The sequence below is a fragment of the Sarcophilus harrisii genome, chromosome 4 (assembly GCF_902635505.1).
Source record: "Sarcophilus harrisii chromosome 4, mSarHar1.11, whole genome shotgun sequence".
In the NCBI taxonomy this organism is placed as follows: Eukaryota; Metazoa; Chordata; class Mammalia; order Dasyuromorphia; family Dasyuridae; genus Sarcophilus; species Sarcophilus harrisii.
This window is the reverse complement of record NC_045429.1, coordinates 10,024,833-10,051,807: the sequence shown is the minus strand read 5'-3', so window position 1 is coordinate 10,051,807 and position 26,975 is coordinate 10,024,833. Positions and strand designations below refer to the sequence as shown.

General features: G+C 42.8%; 1 protein-coding gene across 1 annotated transcript in view; it reads left to right on the top strand.

Annotated features, from left to right (window-relative positions):
- Window positions 1-1,008: 1,008 nt before the first annotated feature.
- The window catches only part of IL12RB2 (interleukin 12 receptor subunit beta 2), a 61,068-nt gene continuing 35,101 nt past the window's right edge, over window positions 1,009-26,975 (top strand). The window contains exons 1-6 of the mRNA XM_031968909.1: window positions 1,009-1,325; window positions 14,005-14,121; window positions 17,939-18,226; window positions 20,592-20,706; window positions 23,497-23,678; window positions 25,198-25,340. Coding sequence (XP_031824769.1) covers window positions 14,046-14,121; window positions 17,939-18,226; window positions 20,592-20,706; window positions 23,497-23,678; window positions 25,198-25,340 — 804 coding nt within the window. The 5' untranslated portion in view covers window positions 1,009-1,325; window positions 14,005-14,045. The remainder of the gene's footprint in view (window positions 1,326-14,004; window positions 14,122-17,938; window positions 18,227-20,591; window positions 20,707-23,496; window positions 23,679-25,197; window positions 25,341-26,975) is intronic.

Genomic DNA, 26,975 nt, shown 5'->3' with positions numbered 1-26,975 from the left:
GTGAACTCGTTCCCATCCAGCTCATTCTCTCAGGGAGACAACATGCAGACTGCTGTGGACAAGCAAGGGGAGAAAAGTGGAAATAATCCGCAGAGGCTGATGGAAAAATCACATCACCTCTGACTCAGTTTCTGCATCCCTAGTTATAATAATCATAATGATAAGAGCTGACATTTATAATGCTTTCCCCTTCTCATTTGGGTTTCATAATAACGTTATGACACAGGTGCCAATTATTTTATCTGTTATGTTTCACAGATGAGAAACTGAAGCTGGGAGAGAGTAAAGGACTTGGCCAGGGTCACTCCAGTGTTTGGGGCAGGATTCCACCCGGGGTCCTTCTGACTCAAACGCGATTCATAGAGAAGTCTCTGTCTAAGATAAAAAGATCTTCGGCCCAGGGCTAAGAAGCCCAGTACCCACATTTTATAGATGAAGAAACTGAGGCTCAGGGACTCGTCTGAAGTAGGATTTAAACCCGCTTTCGCGTCAGAATGTAAAAATCACCCAATCTTAGGGGTAGGGTTTGTGTATTTGGTGGGAAACCTGAGCATGTTCTCACCTTATTCAGTGGAACCCCCCCCCCAGCCTGAAATACTTAAATGCGAGCTCTCTTGGCGACCGCTCTGAGGCTCCGATGAGATCCTGTGTGAGTGTTTGGGGACTTTACCCCGAGAGGAGGCTGGGGGGAAACGATTGGAACAAGGGCAGCCAGAACTGGGGGACCTGGCAAGGCTGCTGCTTGAGCTGAGCCCCAAGGAAAGGGGGACTCTCCGAGGGAGGCAGAGCGTTCCAGCCCGCTCCGAGGGTCTCCTGCCGGCTCCCGAGGTCCAGAGCTTCGGAGGGTGGACCTAAGTGCCGCAGCTCTGCTGGGCCCGGGGTGCCTAGGCCAGTGCCCCGCCCAGGTGGGTACTCCGCGGGTCCTTGGGGCAGGAATCCCAGAGTCTTGGAGCAGCGAGGCGGGAGGGCAGCCCCCGGGAAGGGGCCAGCTTGGCGGCCCCACCCGCTCGCTCGTTAGCAGTTCCTAGCGCGGTCCCGTTCACACCCCCACCCACCTGGCCCTGGGTAGTTACCCGCCGCCGCGGCAGCCGCCAAGCGCTTACCCGAGCCGAGCTTCGGGGGAACTCCGGCTGAGCCGGACGCGGAACGGGGACGGCCAGGCTCTGGGGACCTGGGCTGCCCCGGCACTAGCGCTCCCCCAGGGCTTTCCCCCCAAACATCCGCGCTCTCCGCCCCTGGGCTGACGGAGAGGAGGCCGGGTCCGAGGGAAGCGAGGGAGCGCAGAGGAGAGAGCGAGTGGTGAGCTTGGCGCGCAGAGCTCCCGGGTAAGTGCGGACTCACGCTGCCCGAGATAGGGGGGGGGCGATTCTTGCGAGGCTGGGGGCGACCGAGCCCTCCGGGGTGCGCCTCGGGCTCTCGGGTCACTCCCGGAGCTCCCCTGCCTTCAGCAAAGAGCGTCTCCCGACTCTCGGGCCGGATGGATGATTTGGGGGAGTTTGTACAGTGGATGTTCGGGGATGAAGAAGGAAAAGGAAGGTGGAGTCTTTAAAAAATTAGCTGTTAGGAGGTGGAGGGAAAGAAGAGTATCGAGGGGAATTGGGGGAGTTCATTTTTTTCTAATAGGGGCCTTTTCTCCTATTGTGGGGGTGGGAGAGGGCGAAGGTAGGCAGCTAGTGGGGACGTGGGTTTTGCTTTTTCCTAGCAGGTTTCCATCCCCTGCCCCAAGTGCTGCTGGTAGTCTTTCATTTGGGGCTGGGGTGACTTGGGCCACAAGGCCAGAGTAGAGCTGGGGCCGAGCTGTGATCGCCCCCATCACTGGACTAAAGTCTGGGCACTGGTGGGGGTGGGAGAGGAAGGAAGGAAGGGGGAGGGTGTTGGAGCCAGCGGAGGGAGGTGTGAAGGGCGGACAGAAGGTGCCCCCCCCCCCTCCGCGGGCCTTGTTTCCCACAAGCTTGGGTTTGCTTTCGGAACTTTCAAAACTTTTTTTTATTATTATTTTAACAATAGAGTCCACATAAGAAGTAGAAAGTGGGGACAATCCCTCTTCTTTTGGAACAGGGCTTCTTCATTTTCTCATAGGATTCCATCCCTTTGACAATCTGATCAAACCAACGGCTCTTTCTCGGAATAATGTCTTAAAAGGATTTACAAAAGGAAACCAATTGTACTGGAATAGTTTTTGTATACATACATACCTATATATTAATACATGCATATACATACACATCTACATATAAAATATTCAGAGATCCCCAATCTGTCAATAAGTCAATTAACGGGTTTTTTTAAAAAAAAGCTGAACACTGTGCTGTGTTAACCCCAAGTAAACGAGCTCCTGATTTAAAGGAAACCCCATTAGAGCAATCCAGACCAAAAGCTTTTTCTCTGATATAACTAGATAATTGAAGTAATCCAGCTGTTTATTTTCACTTTAGCTACAGCAATGGATTTCTGGACCTCAACCTTAGTTATTGTCTCTTATGTACAGAGAAAAAGGAACTTTGGTCACCAAAGGCGGGTTTTTACAGGGAAAGGACAGTGGATTTGCCTAGAGACCCTGAGCCCCCCCCCCCATGACATTGCCACTTACTAATTCTATGGCATTGGTCAAGAAGTTTGACCTTCCTTTGATAAATTAAAGGGTGTAGACTACATGGGCCCCAAGCTTCCAGCTGGTAATCTCTGCTCTTGCCTATAAGCGGGTAATAGATCTTATTCTCATTTCTCCAGTATTAAGAAACCATGCTCTTTACTGGCCAACTTTGCCAGAAGATGTCTGAAAAGTCAGAAGAATCCAAAATCTCTCCCCATGCATCCCCAACTTCCTTTAAACCCATGGAAAATTATCCCATGATCACCATGCACACAAAAGAAGGAGAGGAGTCATTTCTAATACTTTCTTTTAGAAGATTGATTGGGGAGTTTATATTTCTTGTACTGTGCTATTTCTTGTATATAGTACTTTGAGGGTATGTCAAAGATTCCCATACAATAAGAGTGTGAGTCTCTGACAAATGATTTACTTCTCAAGATCAGAAAACTGGCAGCTAGGGTTGGGAGGGGATCTTGAAGATCAGTCAGCTCAGCCACTTCATTTTGCAAATAAATAAACTCAAGTGCAGAACAGGAACATGGTTTGCTCAAAGTTGCATCAATAATAATAGCTTACCTTTATCTAGAGCATTAAGGTTTGCAAAGTGCTTCACAAATTCGATCTGTTCACCAGCCCTGGGAAGTAAGTGCTATTATTATCCCATTTTGCAGATAGGGAAACTGAGGCAGACAGATTCAGTGATTTGACTAGAGTTAAACCGCTAGTATTTGAGGCCAGATTTGCACATAGGTTTTCTTGATTCCACATTCAATATTCTATCCACCTTGCTATCCAGCTACCTTTGTATGAATATTAAATAGCAAGAAGTGGGATTTGAACCTGGGACTAAGTCTAATGCTGTTTTTTACTATATCTCAGTGGCGGTTTTACTCTTCACAATACTTACCAGAAGTTATAAGACTATTTATAAATGCTCCACATACATCCTCTCAGCTGCCCTTCAGTAGCACTTATCTAAAAGGAGACAGAAGCAAAATTTCTCTGATAGATGGGACCTGTGTAGCCTTCGATTCCAACCCATACCCCAAAAGAACCCCTACTGTATTTCACTGAACTCTAGTCTCTGCTTGAAGATCTCTGCTGAGGTGTCAGCCAGGCAATCCATTCTGTTATGGAACTGTCCAAGTCCAGGAAAGATTTTCCCTGACCCCAAGCTTCAGTTTGCCTCTTTTCAGCTCCCACCCTCTGTTCCTGGTTCTTCTGACAGGGTCAAAGTGAATAAGCGATCACTTTTCCATGTGACAGCCTTTGAAATACATACCTGCCCAAATCTTCCATTCTCTGGGGGGAACCTCTCCAGCTCCTTCAGCTACATCATGTGGCTCTTTTCAGCCAATTCCCTTTCTCTTGGTGGGGCTTGAAAATATGATTAGCTCAACTTCTGATCTCTCTACGTATCTCCCTGGATTCTGGACTAACGGGAGGAGGGAGAGACAAGGCTCCACCTTGGAGTAGAACAAGCGGTGAGTCTTAATGAGTTTTATACAAGTATATTTTTGATGCCAGGAAATGTCCTGTTTCACACTTCTTAGTGTTTATTTTGTGACCACAAATGGCATCCTGTGGGCAGTTTCCCCCTGTAGCCCCGGTTTTAAAAGTTTGCCCATTCTACAAGAATAGCTTTGACTCAAGGTCAAGTAGATTCACTGAGCGCCTCCAAGGAGCAGAGCAGTGTGCTAGGTACCATAGAGCTTGAGTTTTAAAAAGGGAGCCTGTCTTCAGAGAAGTTAGACTCCTTGGGAGTGGCGTGAAAGGGGAGATAAGGACCTTTAAAGTTATGTCCATATAAATGAGTAATAGTGAATGCTATATACAAGACTGATCTAGGAAGTCTGAAACTGGAAGCTCCACCTAACCTTGGAACTGTGTGACTTGTCTCTGGAGCACAGCCTTCTCACAGGTGAAAGGAAGGAAGGGATTTCATTAGGTCCAGTCTCGATTCAGGAAATGGGCAGCTAGGTAATGTAATACATAGCATGCAAAATTTGGAATCAGGGAGACCCAAGTTCAAATCCAACATGAGCTGCTGGCTAGATGTATGACCCTGGTCAAGTCCATTAAGTTCTCAGCCTCAGTTTCCCTCTTCTTCTGTCTTGCCTATTCATTCCCACTTCACAGAGTTGTTGTTGGGATCAAATCAGATGATGTGTAAAGTGCTTTAGAAAACCTTCAACTGGGCTTACACACACACACAGAGAGAGAGAGAGAGAGAGAGAGAGAGAGAGAGAGAGAGAGAGAGAGAGAGAGAGAGAGAATGAGAGACAGAGAGAGAATGAGAGAATGAGCGTATTTGCTAATAGCTATATCCTGGAATGGATAGGGAGCTGGAGATGAGCAGGATTTTGGTTGGGCAAAGAAGAGAAAGAGAGCTCTAAGTGAGCAAAAGTCATCACTTCCAAGTGACAGGAGATGAATAGGGAAAAGTTTGTAGGGAGGAATCAGGAGTGTGCTGGCCAGCTCAGAAGTCCAGTTGTTTTTCACTATAAACATTTATACTTCAGAAATTAGGAAACCTACAAATCTGGATTTGGTTGATTGTTTTGTTGATTGTCTAGGCTTTAAAAATGATGGGGGAAATGTGAATAGCGTGGATTAAATTTAAAAGAATCCTAAGTACTTTCTTATCCTTCTCCCACCATAGCAGTTGTTAAATATTTACCAGGTACATCAACTCATGTATAAAACTCGGTCCAAGTCACAAATATTTACCAGCACAGGCACTGTGTAGAAAGAACGATGGTTTTTCTGACTGGAACTAATGATACCTGACGAAAAATCAGATGAGATGAGGTTGAGAACTCCAGGGGAGTGATGTGATTAAGGGATTTTATTTTTGAAAAAATAAGGTTTAGTCATGTCTTTTCTTGAGAGATAAGTCATTTCTGAAAGTGCTTCCTTTCCCATGCCCCTACCCCACCCCTCAACACTGAACAATCTTTTAGCAAAGAAAAACAATTAAAGCAAAACAGCCCATATAGTGACATACTCCATTGGGGTGGGGGCTGGGGGAGATTGAACTCAAAGTCATAGAATCACAGAATTTTAAGCTGGAAAGACCCCCCTGGCACATGACAAGCCCAATGTCTGGAATCCTTATCTCTGTTTTCCAGTGCTTCTCTTCTTTGAAGATGTAGCTTGACACCATCTTTCACTTGAAGCTTTTCCTTCTCCCCTCCCTCAACTCTGAAGCTGCTGTACATTTATTCAATTCGTGTGTGTATGTGTATGTGTATATTTGCATACACACATGCACACTTGGTATATATACTATCCAAGCACAGGTATAAGTTCTCTTCCCCATCAGAATGTAAGCCCCTTGCAGGTAGGGATTATTTCACTGGATGTTTGTTCCTGGCACATACTAGGTACTTAGTACATAGTTATTGATTGATTAACCTAGTTCAAGTCTTGCCAAAAAAGAAAGAAGCCCATTAGAACCTATCCGAAGCAGTCTTTCAGCCTTGGCTTGAAGCTCTCTCCTGAGGAAAGCCAACCACCTCCCATGAGAAACAAGAGCATGACTGAGTTTTGAATGAGAAAAGAGAGAAAATTCACTCAGAGTGAAAGAGAGTAGTTCAGTCAACAGACCAAATTCTAGAAAAAAGTAGACATGTCTCGGTGGCCTGAGGCTCCCTGAAAAGTTTCATTCCAAAATCAGAGCTGAAAGGGACCTCAGTGGCAATGCTGTGCTCTTGACAACCGATTCCTCAAACAAGTCTGCTCTAGCACACTCTAAGTAAAGTGATCCCCTAGTTAATCAAAATAATCATTTTAGTAATGAGGAAACTGAGGTCCAGGGAGAGATGAAGTGACTTAGCCAAGTTAATAAAGTTGATAAATGTTCTTTTTGCTGCACCATATCTTGCCTTTCATGGTATATCTAATTCAGTCTAATCCTGCATTGTTGCTGATTTTCTTTGTTCTTTTGGTCAAATTAAAGATTCTGCCCTCTCTGTCCTCCCTACCTTTGATCTGAAGATTGGAGATAGCCAATATTTACTTCACAGAATTATGATTAAATTTAATCATCAAAGTGTATACTATATATCTTGGCACAGTATTAAGTAATGCCATTTGAAGATAATTAAGATAAGCATCTTAATTTTAAGCACATTGATGATGAAGTAAAAGGGGGTAGGAGCCCTCAATAGTGGGGAATTGTGGGTGAAACTGAAATTGAACTAGTGGGTCTCAGTGAAAATACCTTGAGAGAGTAGCCATGATTAGACCTTGGTTTCACAATCCCTGGGGGCCATTTTGCAATTATCTGGAGAGGTATTGTGAAATCCTCCCAAGAGTCTCTGAACAAAACTTTTTTTTTTTAAGGATGTTTTATTATGCTGAGGATTATGAGAGAAATTGGTATTGTACCTACTTTTTAAGTTGGGTCCATTGATATGAAGAATTTCCATTGGTCAGTCCTGGCAGACATTGTGCTAGACGGCCAGATGTGCTCCTAGCAGGGGGGACACTGTGCAAGGACACGGAGATGGGAGAGAGATGATATGTGTAAGAATTTTAACACCAGTTTGGCTGGACCAGAGAGTCATAAAAGGGAGTCATGTAGAATAAAGTGGTTGGAGCCAGATTGGGAAAGACTTTAATGCATTTATGACTCAAAAAAAGAACCTTTCCAAGAAAGCCAATGTACAAGAAAACTCAAGCCGCTATATCCTGATTCCTTAGAACAATCAGTGATGTCCCTGCTTCAGAATGTCATCACCACGTGAAAAGACCTGGAAGAAGGCGTCCGCCACTCTGGGTGGATCTTTGGAGGACTGGTGAGAATCAAGGGACCAGAGCTCCACCAGGAGCTCGCCATTTCTTACAGGGGGAACGTTAGAAAGGGTTTTCAACTGCCTGAGTCAGTTTCCTCACTTTTAAATGGGGGATGCTGACTAGTTGGCTTCTCAGGGCTCTTCCAGCCTGAACTCTGGATTTCCACAAACCTCTGGGTTTTCTTTCCCCTCCCATAAAATGAAGGGTTCGACTCAGTGACCTCCAAGATCCAGGAAAGCTCCCAGGCTAATACAGGACTGAGTCAAGATACTTTGTACTAGGGTGGGTACATCATTGTAAGACATGGAGCAACACTGTCTTCCAAAGCTCAGGGTTGGAAAGGTATATGTCTTTGGTGCCAGGAGCTGGAAAGGAAAAGGTAGGGGGAAAACAAGGCAACTTCTGTGGAATTGTAGATGGTAGCCAGAGAGAGTCTGGCACAACTGCATGTAAAAAGTAGTTAGAAAAAGGGAGAATGAGCAGGAAGCGGGGAGGGAGGGAGGAACTGAGAAGGGGAGAGAAGAGAGAGGAAGGGGTGGTAAGTAGGGGAGGAGAACAGGTTGAGGCAGTAAGGAGAGAGAGGAGGTGAGGAAGGGGGGAAGGGCAGAAAAGGGGAAAATATCCTAATGAGAGAGAGACAGACAAGGGTAGGAGGAGAAAGATGATGTGGGGCTGGGGGGAATGTAGATAGGGCTTCGAGGTGAAGGAAGGCAGGAAGCCAAAGGAACAGTAGTGGTAGAAATGAAACCCCTTTATGGAATCATGAGGGCAAAAATGAAGAAGTTGGGGTGGGTGTCGGATGCTTTTGACAACCAAGAAAGAAAGTTAATATTTTAAGGAAGAGATAGAGGGGAATGGAAAACAAGGAAAAAGCAGGCAGAGAAGACCGCAGAAGAACCTGAACCGAAGACAAAGTAGTGTTAGGTGCTAGCTCCTCACTCAGGTTTTGCTTTGAGAGCATATTGTCTGATATATGTCCTCCTCCTCCCAACCCTCCCACATCCTGGGACTTAATAAAGTTAGCAAGAGGAGAAGGTTTTGGAAGGAAGAACATGAATTCTCTTTTGGATACAAAGAAAGGCAAATGTAATGATCATCGAACCCTTTGGAGCGGATGAGATCCCTGAAGGTTTGATGAAAGAAGAGTACCAGGGACAGAGCTCTGGTCCACCTCCATAGAGAGGAGATCAACAGATGATGGAGCAAATGAGCGGGAGATGGAGAAGGAAGGATCAGGCAGGGAGGAGGACAGCCGAGGAGAGCAGTGTCACAAAAATTCAGGTAGGAAAGAAAGTAGTGGAAGAGAAGGTGCTCAAGGGGGTCCAGTGCTGCCAAAAGGTCAAGAAGATGGAGACTGAGAAAGGGCCATTGGATTTGGCAATTTGGTCACGGCCCTTTCAGCTGAATGAATCAGAATATCACAAGGGGATGTGAAGTGAATGGCACATGAGGAAGTGGAGGTGAAGAGAGTAGACTGCTATTTCTAAAAGAGGAGAGCTCTGAAATTTTGGGGGAAGGGAGGATGGCAAGGTCTACAGCACAACCCCTGATATGCTTCTTGTCTGTACTATCCAGCTTCTTAAAGACCCTACGTGGGGTCTTGTAACAATGTGGGGATGACAAAAATATGATTTATTATCTGTAGACGTTTGGTTTGTCTACCTATTTTATATACCTACATACCCAGGGTCATACAAAAATTTCTCGGGTGCCAAGGGGTCACAAGTGGGAAAAAAAATTAAGAAGCCCTACAGAAAATCCACTGGGGTGCTGGTGGTTCCTCCAGGTCTCTTGACATTTTGAGAAGAGAGGGTACTAGTGCACCCTCAACTCATGAAACCACAGCTGCAGTGAATATAAATTTAGTGATGAACTTAAAGAAGGGGCTAGTGCTGTGAGGTGCAGCTTTTTATAGTGGAATGGAAACCATCATATCATGATCCCCACCTTAAGTTCCAAGACCCCCTATGGGATTTTTAAGAGGCAAAGTGTTTAGAAGCCTTGAAATGGTATATAAATGCCAGCCATCATTATCTAGTCTAGAAACCAAAATCAAGCTCCCTCAGCTACAGTTTGCAGATTCTGCTCAGTTCCTTTTTTGGAAGCGGAGGAAACATTCTCTCCAGTTGGCAGAACCCTTCCTGCCTTGCAGGAGTTCTCGGATCTCTCTGGAAGCCATCCAGGAATCAGAACTGCCAGGTGACTCAAGTTCATCAAAGGCAGTGAGAACCTTCCTTCTTGAGTATCTCCTCTGCGGGTCGTTTTTGGTCTGTCTCTGTCCTTGGGGGAGAGAAGCAGGCAGAGGAAGGATTGACCAGCTCCCCTTCTCTGTAGTCTCTGCAGTCCTTCCAGCGCAGTCTGGCCCCAGTGGGAGCTGCTGAAGGATGAATTGCTGTCGCTCCATCCATGCCAGAGCCCGAGGGCATGTGTTGGCAAGGGAGCCGGCTTGATTTGCATAGGTTTCTCAGCAACACAGCTATCCCCAGTTCTAGGGAACAGAAATAGAAAAGCAGGAGCTAGAACTAAAATCCTGGGAAACTGGGAGCACTCCTGTTAAAGCCAAGTGGCTTAAGAAAATGGAGACATGCATATCCCTAGATGTCGTTAAGGTTTTCAGATTGTCTTACATACTTTTATATCATGGGAGCCTCATGACAACAGAGGATGGGGCGAGTGGGGGCTATTATTGTCATCATTTTACTACTGAGGAAACTGAGGCAGAAACTCACTCAGTTAGCTCCTAAGTGTCTGAATCAGATTTGAATTCAGGTCTTCCTACATAATGTCTAGAAGTCTAGACTCGGGGCAGGAAAACCTCAATTTATTTTTTGCCCCAGACTATCCTCTGACTTACTCATTTGAGTCTTTGAACCTCATTTTCTTGTCTGGAAAATAGAATAATAATCCTGCTCTGTTTCTTTGAGGGATGATTTTGAGCAAAGTACCTAGAAAACCTTGAGTTTCTTCTACACGGCACCATGAGCTTTAGCATCAATCAATAAACAGACATTCATGGAAGGACTGTAATTATTTGTGCACAATTTTTCTTTTGTAGGTCATTAATTATGTACATGTCATTCCTTAGAAAGTGTAAGCTTTTTCCCCCTGAATTGGGGAAAATTGGGGTGAAGTGACTTGCCCGGGGTCCCACGGCTAGGAAGTGTTAAGTGTCTGAGGTCAGATTTGAACTCAGGTCCTTTAGGACTGGTGCTCTATCCACTGTGCCACCTAGGGCCCCAAAATGTAAGCTTTTCAAGGGCAGGGACTGCCCTCATTTTTGTCTGCATTGTAGCAATTATTAAAATCAATGTTTGATCAAGTATCATATGGTATTTTAGAGCAACCGAGGGAGGTAAGAAAATCTATACATGTGACATTGTCCCTATTTTATAGATAAATAAACTGAGGTCCAGAAAGTTCAAAGCAGCGAGAAGCACATCACAATGGAAATGGAGAGGGGGGCAGCTTGGTGGTGCAGTGGATAGAGCACCATCCTTGAAGGACCTGAATTCAAATTTGTCCTCAGACACAACACTTCCTAGATGTGGGACCCTGGACAAGTCACTTGATCCCATTTGCCTCAGGAGAACAAGCTTACATTTTCTAAGGGATGACACGTACATAAATAATGATCTAGGAAAGAAAAGTTGTGCATAAATGATTACAGTCCCTTCATAAATAAATAAAAAATTGATTGATCCTAAATATATAGACAGAGATGCATTGGCCCGTTAAGATCCAGACAAGGCCAGCTCTCGGCAGCATTCAGGGTGCTTCCAGCTCACAAGAAGGTGACTGACCCTTTAAGAAAGGTGCACTTCAGAACAGCCTGGAGCCCGCTTCCCATCACCCCGAGGTGAGGAAGGTGGTTCTCACGGCGGAGGCTGGGGAGCCCCTGCTGGAACCTGTCTGAGCCGGGGAGATGAGTCAGTCTCGCGTTCCCTTTGAACCTCTCTCGAATGGTTTCTGTACAATTTTGCTGATGTCTCTTTAACACCAGTTGCATGAATGATGATTGCAGTGTTGGAAAGTTTCACTTTATGGGAAAATGCCCCATTTACTTGAAGTCCTGAAGTACTTTGAACTTCATAAGGGGAGTGGCCATTTGGACCCATCAGTCAAAAGCCCAAGTCAGTCTGGGCAGAGGGGAGTCTCCTGTCCAGCCTTCTCAGACACCTTCCTTAGCCAGGCCCTGAGGACACCAACTGGGGCACTTCCCCTGGAAGCAGACTCTTCCTTCCTCCCCAGATCTGTAGGCGCTGGAAATGTCTATAATGGACTGAGGCAGTTCCGAAGCAGGTAAAGTGCAAAGTTTCCTCATTTCTTTGTTCCCACCTGTTCTCCAGGGGAGTCTGCCATTTTCTTCTAAGGCCAGAATCTTTAGGAAGTGGATTATAAGGTTAGATTCTGTCCCTCTCCGTTTCTATTTCAATGTGCTTCTTGCTGGGGGAATTCAGGGCTTGAAACAGAGACCATCAACAACACAGGCCATCCAATTGGGCAAATGATTTGACTTTAGTGAGCCCATCTGTAAAATGGGGATATGGTTCTGTGCTTTACCTACGCCAAAGGGTCGTTGTATTTCACAAATTACTTACTGCTGGTAGGACTTCAGGCATTCGTGGGCAAGTGAAAGTCTCCTAGTACCTACTTCAGTTTTTTCATTCATAAAATGAGGGGGCAGGATTTAAACTGTCTCTGAGGTCCTTTCTGCTTTGAATTTATGGTCTTATTATCCTGAACTATAAAGCAGTATAAAACAGAAGTTGTCATTTATACTGTACGTTTTTATATGTGCTAACCTATATAAAGCAATTTGTAAACCTTAAAGCTCTATATAAATGTTATTGTTGTTGTCTTTCCCCTGGGATTTTCCACTGGCATTAACATTTTTATTATTTAAAATTTACTCTCGGGGCAGCTAGTTGGTGTAGTGGATGGAGCACCAGCCCTGAAGTCAGGAGGACCCCAGTTTGAATCTGGCCTCAGACACTTAACACTTCCTGGCTGTGTGAGCCTGGGGAAGTCACTTAATCCCAATTGCCTCAGCAAAAATAAATAAATAAATAAAATAATGAATACAATTTTCTCTTAAATCAGAAATATAAATAAGACTGAATCCCAATCATATTTGCATAAAATGTTCAATATATAAATATGTTGATAATGATATAAAATGCATTGTTATATAATGTGTCTGCACATATATATATATATATATATATATATATATATATATATACACACACACACACATATATAAACATGTGTTTCTAATAAAATTATATCTTTAACTGTTGAGGCTGGGAAGGGAACCTCAAAAGTTTGGGGTCCCAGACCGGTGTCATGTGATGTCTCCAAAGAATTTGCAGGCTTGAACTCATTTCCTAGTCAAGGGGCAAAGTTTTATTGGAATTGTAGCGCCATTACAAGCGGGCTAAGTTCTGAAAAAAATTAGCAAGTAGACAGAAGCAAGGAGACCCCTCTATCCAGCTTTCTCTCACTGGCATGCTAATTCCACGGCCCAGAGCAGTGGTCTCCAGAATTTGCTTATCACTGACCAACAGATTATCCCTCTGACAGTTGGCAGTGAATTGAGGAGCGTGTCTAATATGTCTCAGGAGTTTGATCTGTGGGACTAGCCTGAGGCCAGAAGCTATCTGACGGAGGAGTGATCTATTCCGAATCAGACAGATTGGGTGTGGGAGTTCCCTGAGGCACACTCCAAAGCCACAGATTTAGGACTACTGACTTATTGGTAGAACAGAAGCCCCCTCTCCCCCAATCGAGACCACAAAATCTTTGTCTCCCCAGAAGGCATATTGCATCATAACTATGTTGCTAAATATATAAAATATGATTATAGAAATATATTTGTTCATATAAGTATATATTTATATATACACACAGATACACATATACATACATATATATGTACCTATATATATAAACATATACATATATGTCCCTATATATATACATATACATACATACATATACATATACATATATATATACATATACATACACACACAAATATACACATACACAGAAATGTTTTGATAGAATACAGAAATAGCAAGGTCATGGCTTCCCTTGATTTTAACCAAAAGAGATGTTACCTAATCATAACTGAAATTTATTTAATGCCTTAAAGCATTTTCCATTCATTCAGTCCTGTGTTTATGACTTAGGAGAGACTGTGATCCTCAGAGTAAAAAGTTCATCTAATGGTCGGGAAGGCCTGGGTTCAATTCTTGCTCTGAAATACAAGTTCTTTGACCCTGGACAGATCATTCAACTCTTGCCCAGGAGAAAAATACAAACTACCAATAGCAACTTGAAAAGGATTTCTCAATTGTTAATAATCTGGAAATCAAAACAATTCCAAGGCTTGTCATGATCTGATCAAATTAGGACGTGTCAACATTTTCTAGCACACACCAACAACGTTTGCCGAATTAAAAAAAGGCAATTTTAACTGTCTCAGGTTACTGAGTGTGGGGGATTTATATAAAATGCAACCACTTATATTTTTTAAATGATGTGCAAATATTTCCTTTTCTAAAAACCTAAATGTAATTTGTGATTTTTATTGTTTTCACAAGCAGGGGAAGAACCAGGGATCACCTTCAAGTGTCGCGTATCTTTCATGGCATATGCAGCTGGAGTTTACTCGGGGACCCTAATTTTATTCATCACATGGCTGTTAATGAAGGCAGAAATAGGTAAGGAAACTGTGCAAAATAAAGAGATTCCTTGATCTAAGTTATAATTTACCAATTAGATGTGTTTCTTAGTAATGCTCATTTTCTTGCTCCTTTGCATTCAATCTCCAGTCATCTAACTTTGATTGGTTTTATTGCATGCCTCCATTTGTATGTCTCGGTCTATGACTGTGTACAAGAGGTCCCTTATTAATTTTATTGTTTCATAGCCTTACTTTTTACTAAAGTGATGAAGTAGCCAACGAGAGGGACTAGATGAGGAATTCTAGAGGGCTGTATTTTATAAGTGAGTCACTTTTGGAAGGAATTATAGAGGCCATCCTCCACCTGAGTGAGAATTCCTTTCTACTCTACCTCCCACCTCCCCAGGTAGCCCTTTCCACAAGTTCCATTGTGATGTCATCTTCTACCTTTTGCTTCTAGTTGGCTTTCTGGGGTCAAGTCAAACAAAGCTAATTCTTCTTTCAGGTTTCAAATACTTGTCTGTCAAGTAACAGGAGTCATAGTGAATAGAGTTCTGAACTTGGGATCAAATTCAAATCCAGCCTCAGCTGCTTACAAACTACATAATCCTGGGTAATTCACTTGATTTTCAGCCCCAGGGTCCACATCTGTGAAATGTGGATAATACTAGCCCCACCCTCACAGGGTTGTTATGAGGATCTGGTGGTGGTGGTGGTGGAATACACACACATGTATGTATAATATACATATATTTATATGTAAGTATATACAATGCGCATTATATAATATACATATTATTTGATTATATGTGTACATATATAATATGTATTTTGCAAACCTTAGACATGTAATGAGTGGATTAAAAAATTCTGAGAGACAGTTTCTGAGTAATTTAATAATTTTATTAATAAGGCCAATGTGTTTATGAATAAAAGGATGGTCATTTGGCCACCTCTCTTAGACCATTGTGGTGAGCTCATAGTTTATATGCCCTTGAAAAAGTTCCTAAAGGGGGGCAATCAATTCTGATTGATTAGAATTAATGAAGGAATGAATATTACAATGAGAGGGTAGCTATATTACAATGAGAATCTTAGGATACTTGTCTTGGATTACTCAAATTTTTGTCAAAGAGACATTGATTTCTATATTACTTGTTTTACCAAAGGGAGAATTAACACTTCCCAAACCTGTGGGAGCCAACACAGTGAGGAGGAATGCACCCATTGACTTAAACTTAGAATTTCTTTTTGTCTGATTAGATCTGGTTCTAGGTAAATCTTTAAGAGAGATGTCCCAAGTCGTTGGTTTCTGGATGAGGAAGTAGAAAAGGTAAAACTAGCTTAATCCTCACATGATAATTAGTTATTAAATAAGAGAGAGAGATACTCGTTTCTCACAGTTGCCAGTTAGTTGAGTGCTTGCTATGTGCCAGGGAAACAAAGAAAGGCAAACTGAATCTCTGACCTCCAGGAGCTCACAATCTACAGGATTAGGCGGCTAGGTGGTACTAGAGTGGATAAAAGGGCATCAGGAAGACCTGAATTCAAATGCAGCCACACACACTGACTAGCTGTATGACACTGGACCAGCCTTGTATAGCTCTGTTTGTCACAGTTTCCTCAACTATAAAATGGAGGAAATAGCACCGACCTTGTAGAGATATTGTGCGAATCAAATGAAATGGGACAGCTGGGTGGTGCAGTGGATAGAACACCAGTCCTGAAGTCAAGAGGACCTGAGTTCAAATTTGCCCTCAGACATTTAGCTGTGTGACCCTGGGCAAGTCACTTAACCCCAATTGTGTGTGTGTGTGTGTGTGTGTGTGTGTGTGTGTGAGAGAGAGAGAGAGAGAGAGAGAGAATGAAAAATATTTTAAAATAATTTTTAAAATAAAATATGCATTGCATTCTATAAAGATTTATTCCCTTCTCTTCTAAAACATATCTCAATTCATACAAGAAATATGACAATTTAGGTAAGCTGACAAAGAGGCTTTATTTGCATCCCTTTCATTTTACAAATGAGGAAGCTGGGGCAAAGTTTGTCATCTCTTCCTAGTCTAGAACTAGTAAGTGTCCAGTATAGGATAAATCCCCTCATCTTGCTATCTCCAAGCCTAGTGCCCCTAAGTTTTATATATTTAATGTGACATCTCTCAAACACCTGGAATGGTAGACTATACATCATAGAATCAGCCGTGTTCAGATACAACTTGGACTAGATAAATCCCATGCATTTGTAAAACCAAAGGTCCCTTTTAGCTCCTATGGTAGCCTTCCTTCAGGAAGTACAATCTGGTAGAGTAAGCATGGATCATTCATCTGGCTGAGAATACTGTAAGTGCAGAAACAAATGCCAGGAGATCAGATGGCGTTCGCCGTTACCATCAATATTTCCGTGTGTCAGGGAGCTGCGATTTTGTTCTGTGGGTATGCATCCAAATGATCCGAGTTGCAACTCCCATGTAACTGAGCAGATGAGTTAAAAAGCCACTTTATAGCAGGTGTGGTGGTGATCTCAGGTGTTCCTGCTTAGGCTAGTCCTCATTTCAATCAGCAAATATTTATTAAGTCCCCACTGTATGCCAGCCATTGTGTAAGCATGGGGGTAGACAGAAAAAGCAGAAATAGTTGCTGCCCTTCAGGAATTTACTTTGTAAGGATACATCGGTGGTATACGTGCCCATCCTGACTTAGCCTTTTCAGCATGCTGGGACCTAGATGCTGGCAAACTCTTTGAAGACCCATATCAGCTGATTCAGGCCAATTCTGATAGACAGAATGATGGAAAGAGTGATGGAGAGAGCCATCTGCATCCAGAGAAAGAACGAGGGGACTGAATATAGATCACAATATACTATTTTTACTTTTTGTTGTTTTTTTTCTTTTTTTTTTCATTTTTTTGCTTTTTGATCTGATTTTTCTTCTGCAGCATGATAAATGTGGAAATATGTTTAGAAGGGAAAACATGTTTAAGGAACATTTAGGGAAAGCAAAGATGTTTAGAAGAGGAAAAAAATAAAGGAAAAACATCCCAGCAAGAGGGATACATCAGGTGGATAGACCATAAGACAAATTACAAATTAAGTGACTTGGCTAAGGTCACATTGCTAACAAGCATCTGGGACGGGATTTAAAATCACATGAAGTCTTAAGGATCCAATGAGATGATTTTTAAAAGGTGCTTAGCACAGAATAGGCACTATACAAATGCTTATTCCCTTTCTTTCCCTAATGGGTAGTGCTGGCCTTGGAATCAAGAAGATCCAGTTTTCATGCTAGGCAAGTCATGGGATCCCAGCTTCTGAGCTGGAAGAATCCAGTGATCTCCAACCTTCTCATTTAACAGCTGAAGAAACCTAGTCTGAGGGGATTTAAGTGCCCAGGAGCCCTAAGCGACAGAAGCAAGTTTAGGACTCGAGGCTTCTGACTCTGTGGAATGAGTATTTTTATTTTTATGCTCTGCTGCCTCTCCCTTTGTTTGCTTACCTAGAAAATGGGGATAATAATGTCCGTGATCTTAGATCATAGACTTGTCAAAAGGCTTGGACAAGAAATGGAATAAAATAAACCATTGTTATTAAACGAAAAGGGCTCTGAAATGGGATTGTGACTGAGCTTTTACGTGGAAGTTGCCATTTGTCGTTATCAGTGTTTTCGAGGATTCTAGTAATTTAAGCTGATTCTCTTTGCTCGATATATTTGTCTTTATTGTCTCTCACTGAGAAACTGTGAATGACGCCTCAAGGTGCTTCCAGGATCTCGCGGGAATGATGTCGTCGGGCTTTGTACAGTGCACATCGGCGATGCCCCTGGAAACGTCCTCAGGCGCCCCGTGTTTTTCCTTGCAGATGTGTGCAAGAAGGGAGTCATCACCGTGAGTCCCGCCCAGACGGTTCCGCTCGGGGCCACGGTCAATATTTCGTGCTTCTTGAAGCCCAAACAAGGCTGTTCTCGCACCTCCGACTTCCAAAAGTTAACCTTCTACCGGAACCGCATCCGGCTGAGCTCCCTCAAGAGCCACGTGCTCAGCGTCCTGGTCTCGGATCTCCAGCTCGGAACCACCGTGTTCGTGTGCAAGCTCGCCTGCGGCGGCCGGAGGGAGAGCCAGGTGTGCGGGGCCGACGTCTCTGTGGGCGGTGAGCGACTCCTCGTTGTCCTGCTTTCCTGGGCTTTGGGCGGAGAAACAAGGCTCCGAATAGCGGACGTATCCAGTGTGTCCCGGTACTGGGACACACCTGGTACTGGGACACACCTGGTACAGACGCTCATAGAATAGATACAGGAAAACACCCTTAACCCAGGCTAAGACTTAAATCCCAACCAAAGTCCCATCTTCTACAGGAAGCTTTCCCGCAGCCTCCCTCTCCTAGGGCTTTTCCTCTGTTAGTTATTCCTAAATCAGACCGTGGACAGCTACTTGTATGTGCTTGTGTACATGCTGTGTCTCCCCAGGACACTAAGAACTCTGTGCCGCCCCTTATTGTATCTTCAGCTCGCCAGGTTTGCCACATAGTAGCACCTGCTTAAGATAGGACTGACAGGGAGCTATTGTAATGGAGCCCCCCCTGTCTCAGTGGGAGAGCGGGCAAAGATTTTTCTGAATGATTCTTGGCCGTGATGTCATCTATATAGTTGGGTGTCCTGTGGGGCTCCCCGCGGCTGCACCAGGGTTCTGAGCGTTCTCACCACAAGTCTGAGTAACCCTGACCTTTAGCAGGTGGAGCTGGGGGGCTGGAGGGAAGCTGTCTTCAAGTCACTTCTCCCCTCCTTCTTGTGACCTAGTTGCTCCATTGACAAGAGTATGCAAATGACCCTAGTTCCTTCTAGGCTTGATGGAGGAGTGATGACCGTAGATGCTCCTGGGGACAGCCCAGAGTCCCTCAATAAGACCTTAAGTAGCTCTAAGTTACACAAGAGGTCCTGTAGAGCTTCTCGGGATACTTTTGTCTGTTGCCTCACTCCATCCGCTCTCTCCACTTGGAATAAGGCTCTTCCAAGACAGTCTGACACCCCAGTCCTGGCTCTGTCCATGTCCAGCCGACCAGAACTTCTTTGCCTTCTTTTAAATCATAGACAACCATGTATACTTATTGTGTATCTAAGTTATATTTTAATATATTTAACATCTACTGGTCATCCTGCCATCTAGGGGAGGGGGTGGGGGGGGGTAAGAGGTGAAAAATTGGAACAAGAGGTTTGGCAATTGTTAATGCTGTAAAGTTACCCATGTATATATCCTGTAAATTAAAGGCTATTAAATAAAAAAAAAAAATTAAAAAAAAAAATCATAGACAACTCCCCCCCCCGCCCCCCCCCCAAGACTCTCTGGTGAACTTGTGATTCCCTTCTCAGAAAAATGTTTCCCAGTGCATAAGATCATTATAGGGGATTACAAGGTAACCAATCATATCAAAATTCCAAAAAGTCAATTCACAAACCCAAAGTTAAGAAAGTGTCCAGTAGGGGAATAAGACTATCCATGGCTTAGTCCAGAAAGCCCATTCCTAGAGCCGCCCCTTCCTCCAGGCAGAAACTGACGTGGTGAAAGGGACATCTGGGGGGTTCCTGCCCACAGCTTTCACCAAGTCCTTTCATTTTTCTCGGACCTTCCTTTCTTTATCTTTAAAATGGGTATGGGCAGAGTTGATGACTTCAAAGCTCCCTACTAGGTCTAAGTTTATGCTCCCATCAATCTTGTGTGGGCCCGTGGTCACTATTCTTGTGTCCTGCGAGAGAAGGGAAAGGCATTCTCATGGCCTATATCCGAGCTTGGTGCTTTTAAGAGCAGATCTGTAGCTGGGTCATGGCTTCCTGCCCGTCAAGCCTGTTACCCGGCATGAGGAAGCACCTGCAGCGGGTTAATGAACACCTGGCAGCTTTCCCTTTTTCTTAGTATCAGGGCAGGGGAGAAGTAACTGGCTTCTGCCTCTAGACCAGGAGGAGAGGTAACTGGGTAGGAGGGGGCTCAGCTGTTCAGGGAGATGGAGATAGGTGTGAGTTTCTCTTTCATTTCACCATCTTCACAGGAAACACTTCATTTCCCATGTTTGCCCAAGCTGTACCAGAGCCTGGGACGCTCTCCCCTTTTCTGGGACTCCAGTCAAGATTGGGGGGTCTCCTCTCCATAAAATAAGCAGATTGGATTCAGTGACCCCTAGGAGCTTTTCCCATCCAAGATTCAGGGTCCCCTGACCACAGGGCACAGAGCAGATGTGGGTCTTCATTAGTGTGAGCATGGCTCCCTTGCTTAATGTCAGGGGTACAATGTGTCTAGCTTTTAGGTGCTGAATTATCATGTTATTAAGCTGAATCTTGACTGAATAATGTTGACAAGGGGTTCTTAGCACCATGACCAGCACAGAATAATAGCTATATGAATGCTAGTTATTATTATTGTTACTAATATAAATTATTGTTATTAATCTGTGTGCTACCATTTCAGTAAGATTCAGACACTGTCAGACTTATTAACCCTGTTTTTCTTTGCCTTCTTTTTTTAAGTGGCTCCAGAACAGCCCCAAAATCTGTCCTGCAGCCAGTTGGGAGAGCGGGGGCATGTGATCTGCACCTGGGATAAAGGAAGAGACACCCATCTGTACACCATATACACCCTTCAGTGAGTGTTACAGTCCTAGCCTTTGTCTCGGCCCCCTAACAGGGCTCCCTGAGACCAATTCCCTTATCACCAAAAGAAGAGGTTTTAAGGGTTCCCTGAGGAACCCCTTAAGTGAGGAACACTGCCTCACTTAAATCCAATTCAAAAACAAATCAAGACATCATCCAAGATGTCACTGGTCCTCTTCAAAATAAGGGATAAACAAACAAGGACCAGTAGAAAGAACACTGTGGTCCAAAGACCCGAGTTCAAAACTTGCCACTGATGAATACTGCCTTCCTTTGGGTTTGTTTCCCCTTCCAAAAAGTGAGAGTCACTTCTGGTTCTCTAGTAATACTCCAGTCACTGAGCTTCTACCACGACATGGGACAGAGTTGGGCTGGAACCCGTGACTCTTGCCTTGTAGGACTTGATCTCCCAGCACTCAACATTCTCAAGGAAAAGTGGTTTTCTTTTGTTCTTTTCCTGAAGAAAGTTTATTCAGTTCGATTTTTTTATTTGGTTTCGATTTAGTTGATTAAGTGAATCCTTGGAGAAGGGTCCTTGTGATCAGTCTAACCTCCTTCTTGGAATGGCAGCAGCAGCAGCAGAGTAGCAGCAGTAGCATAAATGCAGCAGCAGCAATAGATGTCTCTCCTGCTTGGCTTTCCCTTTCTCCAAAGGAGGCATTTCCCACTGCTCCATGAGTCCTTTGAATATTCTTTTCATTTTATGCTTTCAGCACCTTCTCCAGCTTAAGGAAAGGTTTGGGGAGCTTACTTCTTTAGGAGAAACCTCCTGAAGGAAGAAAAACAAAATTGATGAAATGATTTGGATCTGAGGCTTTTCCCTCAAACCCCAAGAGCAACTTCCAGTTTTCTTCCCTCTTTGGGATGACTTGAAATAGTTCTCTGTATATCTCATAGTAACGTTTCACTGCACTTCGCAGCACTTTGCAGTCTTTAGTACAAGACCAAGGACTTTTCTCTGCTCCTGAAGTAAAAGCACTCAAGACAGAGCCAGCTCTTCTTCTGTGACAGCTTCAATCATTTTTGTCAGGTTCTGAATCTTCAGCTCTTCTAACTAATCTGCTTCTGATTGAAGTGCTTTTCTCTTCTTGGGTATTCACCCAGTCATGAGTATAACCAGGGCTTCCTCTTAAGGACCTGAAGCAGCAGCAGGAAGGAGTAGTAGCAACAAGAAGAGTAGTAGTAGAAACAGCAGTGGTAGCAATACTAGGAGCAAGAAGAGGTAAGTAGTAGCAATAGCTGCAGCAGCAAGTAGTAGTAGTAGCAGCAGCAATAGCTGCAGCAGCATTTATATTTTACATTAAGGTTTTCAAAGTACTTTACAATATCTATTTTATTTGATCCTTACAACAACTCTGAGATAGATGCTATATTTTCTCAACTTACTTTCTTGTATTTTTTTAAACACTTTAATTTTGAGTTCCAAATTCAATCCTTCCCTTTTTACCACCCTTCCCTCCCTTTTCTCTGCGATGGTAAACAATCAGAGATTATATAGTGCCATTATATAAAACATTTCCATATTACTCATTTTGTACAAGTAGACTCAAAAGAAAACAAATGAAAGTGGAAAAATAGCACACATCAGTCTGCATTCGATCTATCAGTTCTTTGGAAGCCGATAGTATTCTTCATTTATTCTCTAGGGTTATTTTGGATCATTGTATTGTTGAGTATAGCTAAGTCATTCACAATTCTTCATTTCACAGTCTTGCTGTTACTATATATAATGTTCTCCTGGTTCTTTTTAGTTTGCATCAATTCATGAAAATCCTTCCAGGTTTTTCTGAAATCATCTTGCTTGTCATTTCTTATAGCACAGGATCTTCAGCCATTTCCCAATCAATGGAGATCCCCTTTATTTCTAATTCTTAGCCACCACAAAAAAACTGCCATAAATATTTTTGTACAGATAGATCCTTGACCTCACCGTTTTTGGATTCTTTGGAATATAAATCTAAGGTAGATGCTTTCATCTGTAAAATGAGGAGGTTGAATTGCATGATCTCAAAGGTTCTTTTAAATTCCAAATTATCTTATTATCCTCTCATACTCTTTGAGTCTTAGTTTTCTCTTCTATAAAAATGGGAGTAATAAAACTGACCATACTTCACAGGTCTAGGACTTTGGACATGTCATTTAACCCCTGTTTGCCTCAGTTTTCTCATCTGTAAAATGAGGAGGTGAAACTAAGTAGGCTTTGCAGTCCCTTCAACTCCAGACCTGTCATATGATAAGTCAGACTCCCAGGACCTTGGTTTCCTTATTTGTAAAATGTAAGGTTTGGACTAGGTTACCCCTTAAGTCTTTCCAGCTCTAGACCTTAAAGGTCCTATGACCTTTAAGTATTATGGAAATATAGATTGTAGTGGTGGTAGTAATCATGGTGGTGGTGGTGGTAGTTGTGATGTTAGCAGTGATGGTGATGGTAGCAAAATGGTAGTAGTAGTAGTTACAATGGTATTAGTAGTGGTAGTGGTAGTAATGGTGGAAGTAGTAGTAGCAGTGGTAGTTACAGTATAGTAATAATAGCAGTAGTAGTAGTAGTAGTAGTAGTAGTAGTAATAGTAGTAGTAGTAGTAGTAATACTACTACTACTACTAGAAGAGCTGGACAAGAATTCAGATATCAGCTAGCTCATGCCACTTATCTTACTGATGAGGAAGCTGAGTCAGCTAGCTAGAATCTGAGGGAGAATTGGGACTCAGTTTTCCCAAGTCCCGCCCTGGTTCCTGACTCTCATGAGCTATCCTACAGGCACTGACGTCTCTCTTCTCTATAGGTTGATGGGGCCAAACAATTTAAATCTGGAGAAGCGCTGTGCTCCGGACCTTGAGGAGTTGGATCTTGGAATAAGCCTAAGCCCAGCTTCTCCTGAAGCCAGTTACACAGCCAGAGTTGTGGCAGAGAACAGCCTGGGGAATTCCTCCTCCCTCCCTTTAGCGTTCTCCTTTGTGGATGTAGGTGGGTGTTTTGTGCGCCATCTGTGTGACTCGCTGGGTGCCCTGCACTCGCCACTGGGAGTTGTCAGCTATCTTTCCCCTGCCTCCCAGATAAGTGCCCCAAGAGGATGGAGAAGCTTCTGGAGGAGCTTTGTGCTACCTGGTTTGTCTCTGCACCAAGAACTATGTCTTGCACACAGTTGGTGCTCAATAAGGCAACACGTATTTCAATGCACATGCTTAACACCAACGAACAACCCCCCCCAAAAAAAAATTCTTGAGAGATTGCTTTGTATGGGCCCTTTCCCTTGGGCCTGGAAAGCTTCCTGATTCATCTCTTGGAAACCCAGACTTTGTGCAATAGTCCACTCGTGTTCAGAATACTTATGGGAAATCTCACTGACCCCTCAATTTCCTAATACTGTCTTCTTCCAAGAAACACTGTTTATTTAGCTACACTTACTATGTTTAGCTGTGAATTAGCTCCCCTTTAGTGGAAGGTCAGCTCTTTGAGGGCAGCTTCAGTTTTGTTTTCAGCTCTGTATGACCAGTGACTAGAAGCTAATATGAATTCAATTCAAGAAGCTTTTATTCTCCATGTACTTTGTACTAGACACTGGACCAGGTATAGCATTGTAAAGACAGAACCCAAATAATCCCTGCCCTCAAGGACATTAAATTCTACAAACTTTGTTGGATTATGTTGATAAAATGTCTGGATCTTGGAGTGTGATAGGTGCTTATTTCTTTTATCACTTGAGTACCTGTGTAGGATAGAATGGATTTCAAGAAATCGTTCTTTTTTCACTTTCTCATATTCCTTGGTGACCCCCTACCTTCCCATAGAGCACATTGCCTATCTCACTTTTCCCCTTCCCACTACCTTTAAACTTCCTTTTCGCCTCTTGTTCTTTCTCTTTCCAGCCTTCCCCTCCCCAAAGATGGTGTTATATTGCACCATCTCCTCTTTCTTCCTCCTCCTTTTTGGCTTCTTTTGTGTTCTTTCCAGCTTGATAGATCATTCCCCCCCACAGTTTTCATTATTTCATTTCATTATTTTATTAAATTAATGCCTTTAAATTTAAAAAAAAAAAGTCAGACTCATGATTTCACCAGTATAGGGACTTTCCATTGTGGAAACTCCCTCCACTTATGAAAATAGGCTAAAAACACAGATTCTTAGAAAATCTAGACAGAATTTCAGTGATTTACCTAGATGCAGACTTCCCTTTTGTGTCCGAGGGAGGACTTGAATCTGGGTCTTTGAGAATTCAAGCTCTTTATCTGCTAAAGCATTGAAAGGAGAAAATTGGGTAAAACTATCTCCAAGGCTGATGGTAGACATTGTCTTATTGGTAAAAGGGTTATGGGGGGAGCTACCTCCCTAACAACTCCAATTGCTTTCTCATCACAAGTGGGACTTCACCAAATGAAGTTAATTATGCTCAAGGGAAAGTAGTTCTGTAGTATTGGTGATTGTACCTTGAGTATCCCCACTGGTGACCCCTAGAACTAACTCCTTTTTTTGTTTATGTAATTAGTGAAGCCTCTTCCTCCAAGTGACATCAAAGCTGACTTTCCCAAGCTGTTGGCCAACTTCTGTACTTTGCAGTGGCAGGATGAAGGGTCAGTGGTGCTGAATCGCCTCCAATTCCGGCCAGTCCATGAGAGAGCCTGGGAAACGGTAATCTTTCATAGTGGTGAGAAGGAGATGAGCCAGGGGTCCCACTTTTCCTTTAAGTATATAATATTTGTGGTAAGAGAGGTTTCTTTATCAGACATTTTCAATATTACTACCTAATTCTTGATCATTGCTATTCATCTCTTTGAAAATCTGAAAATTAGGGGCTCTGATTGATTTGACTTTATATATACACCTGTGAGTCATTTCTGAAAGTCCTGTGTGGTCTCTCTCGATAAATGTTATAGACTTCTATGGTATTCATGGTTTTTTTTTTGTTTTTATATCTCTAATTAATAACTAAAATAGTTATTCACCTATGTACAAAATTATAAAAGATTTCTCACATAAATAAAATCAGATCTAAAGAATTGGAAAAATATCAATTGTTCATGGCTAGGCTGAGCTAATATAATAAAAATGGCGATTCTACCTAAATTGATCTACTTGTTCAGTGCCAGACCAATCAAACCGCCAAAACATTATTTTGTAGAACTAGAAAAAATAATAACAAAATTCATCTGGAAGAACAAAAGGTCAGAATATCAAGGGAATTAATTTTTAAAATATTACAAGGGATGGTGGCTTAGTAGTACCAAACCTAAAACTATATTATAAAGCATCAGTAATCAAAACAGTTTGGTACTGGCTAAGAAACAGTGGTAGATTGGTGGAGTAGATTAGATACACATGACACAATAATCAAGATATATAGCAATGTAATATTTGACAAACCCCAAACTCCAGCTTCTGGAATAAGAACTCACTATTTGACAAAAATCTGTGAGAAAATTGGAAAATAATATTTCAGAAACTTAGCATAAATCTACATCTTGCACCCCATACCAAAATAAGGTCAAAATAGTATGTGATTTGGGGATAAAGGATGATACCATAAACAAATTAAGAGAACAAGGGATAATTTATCTCTCAGATCTTTATAGAAGGGAAGAATTTATGACCAAAGAAGAACTAGAGAACTAGAGAATGTTACAACATAAAATGGACAAGTTTGGTTACATCAAATTAAAAACATTTTTGCACAAACAAAAACAATTGAAACAAGATTAAAAGGGAAGTATGAAGCTGGGGAAAAAATCTTACAGCCAGTATTTCTGATAAAGATCTCATTTCTAAAATATATAAAGAACTGGGTCAAATTTATAAGAATACAAGTCATTCCCCAATTGATAAATGGCCAAAGGATATGAATAGGCAATTTTCATTTGACAAAATTAAGGCTATTTATAGTTACATGAAAAAATGCTCTAAATCACTATTGATTAGAGAAATGCAAATTAAAACTACGCTGAAATAGCACCTCACACCTCTCAGATTAGCTAAAATGACAGGAAATGATAATGATAAATGTTAGAGGGGGTGTGGGAAAAGTGGGACAAGAATGCATTGCTGGTGGAGTTGGGAGATGATCTAGCCATGCTGGAGAGCAATCTGAAACTCTGCCCCAAAAGCGCTATCAAACTGTGCATCCCCCTTGATCCAGCAGCGTCTCTACTGGGCCTGTATCCCAAAGAGATCTTAAAGGAGGGAAAGGGCCCCACGTGTAAAAATGTAGTAGCTTTTTGTGGTAGCAAAGAATTGGAAAAGGAGTGGGTGCCCATCAAAATTGGAAAAGGA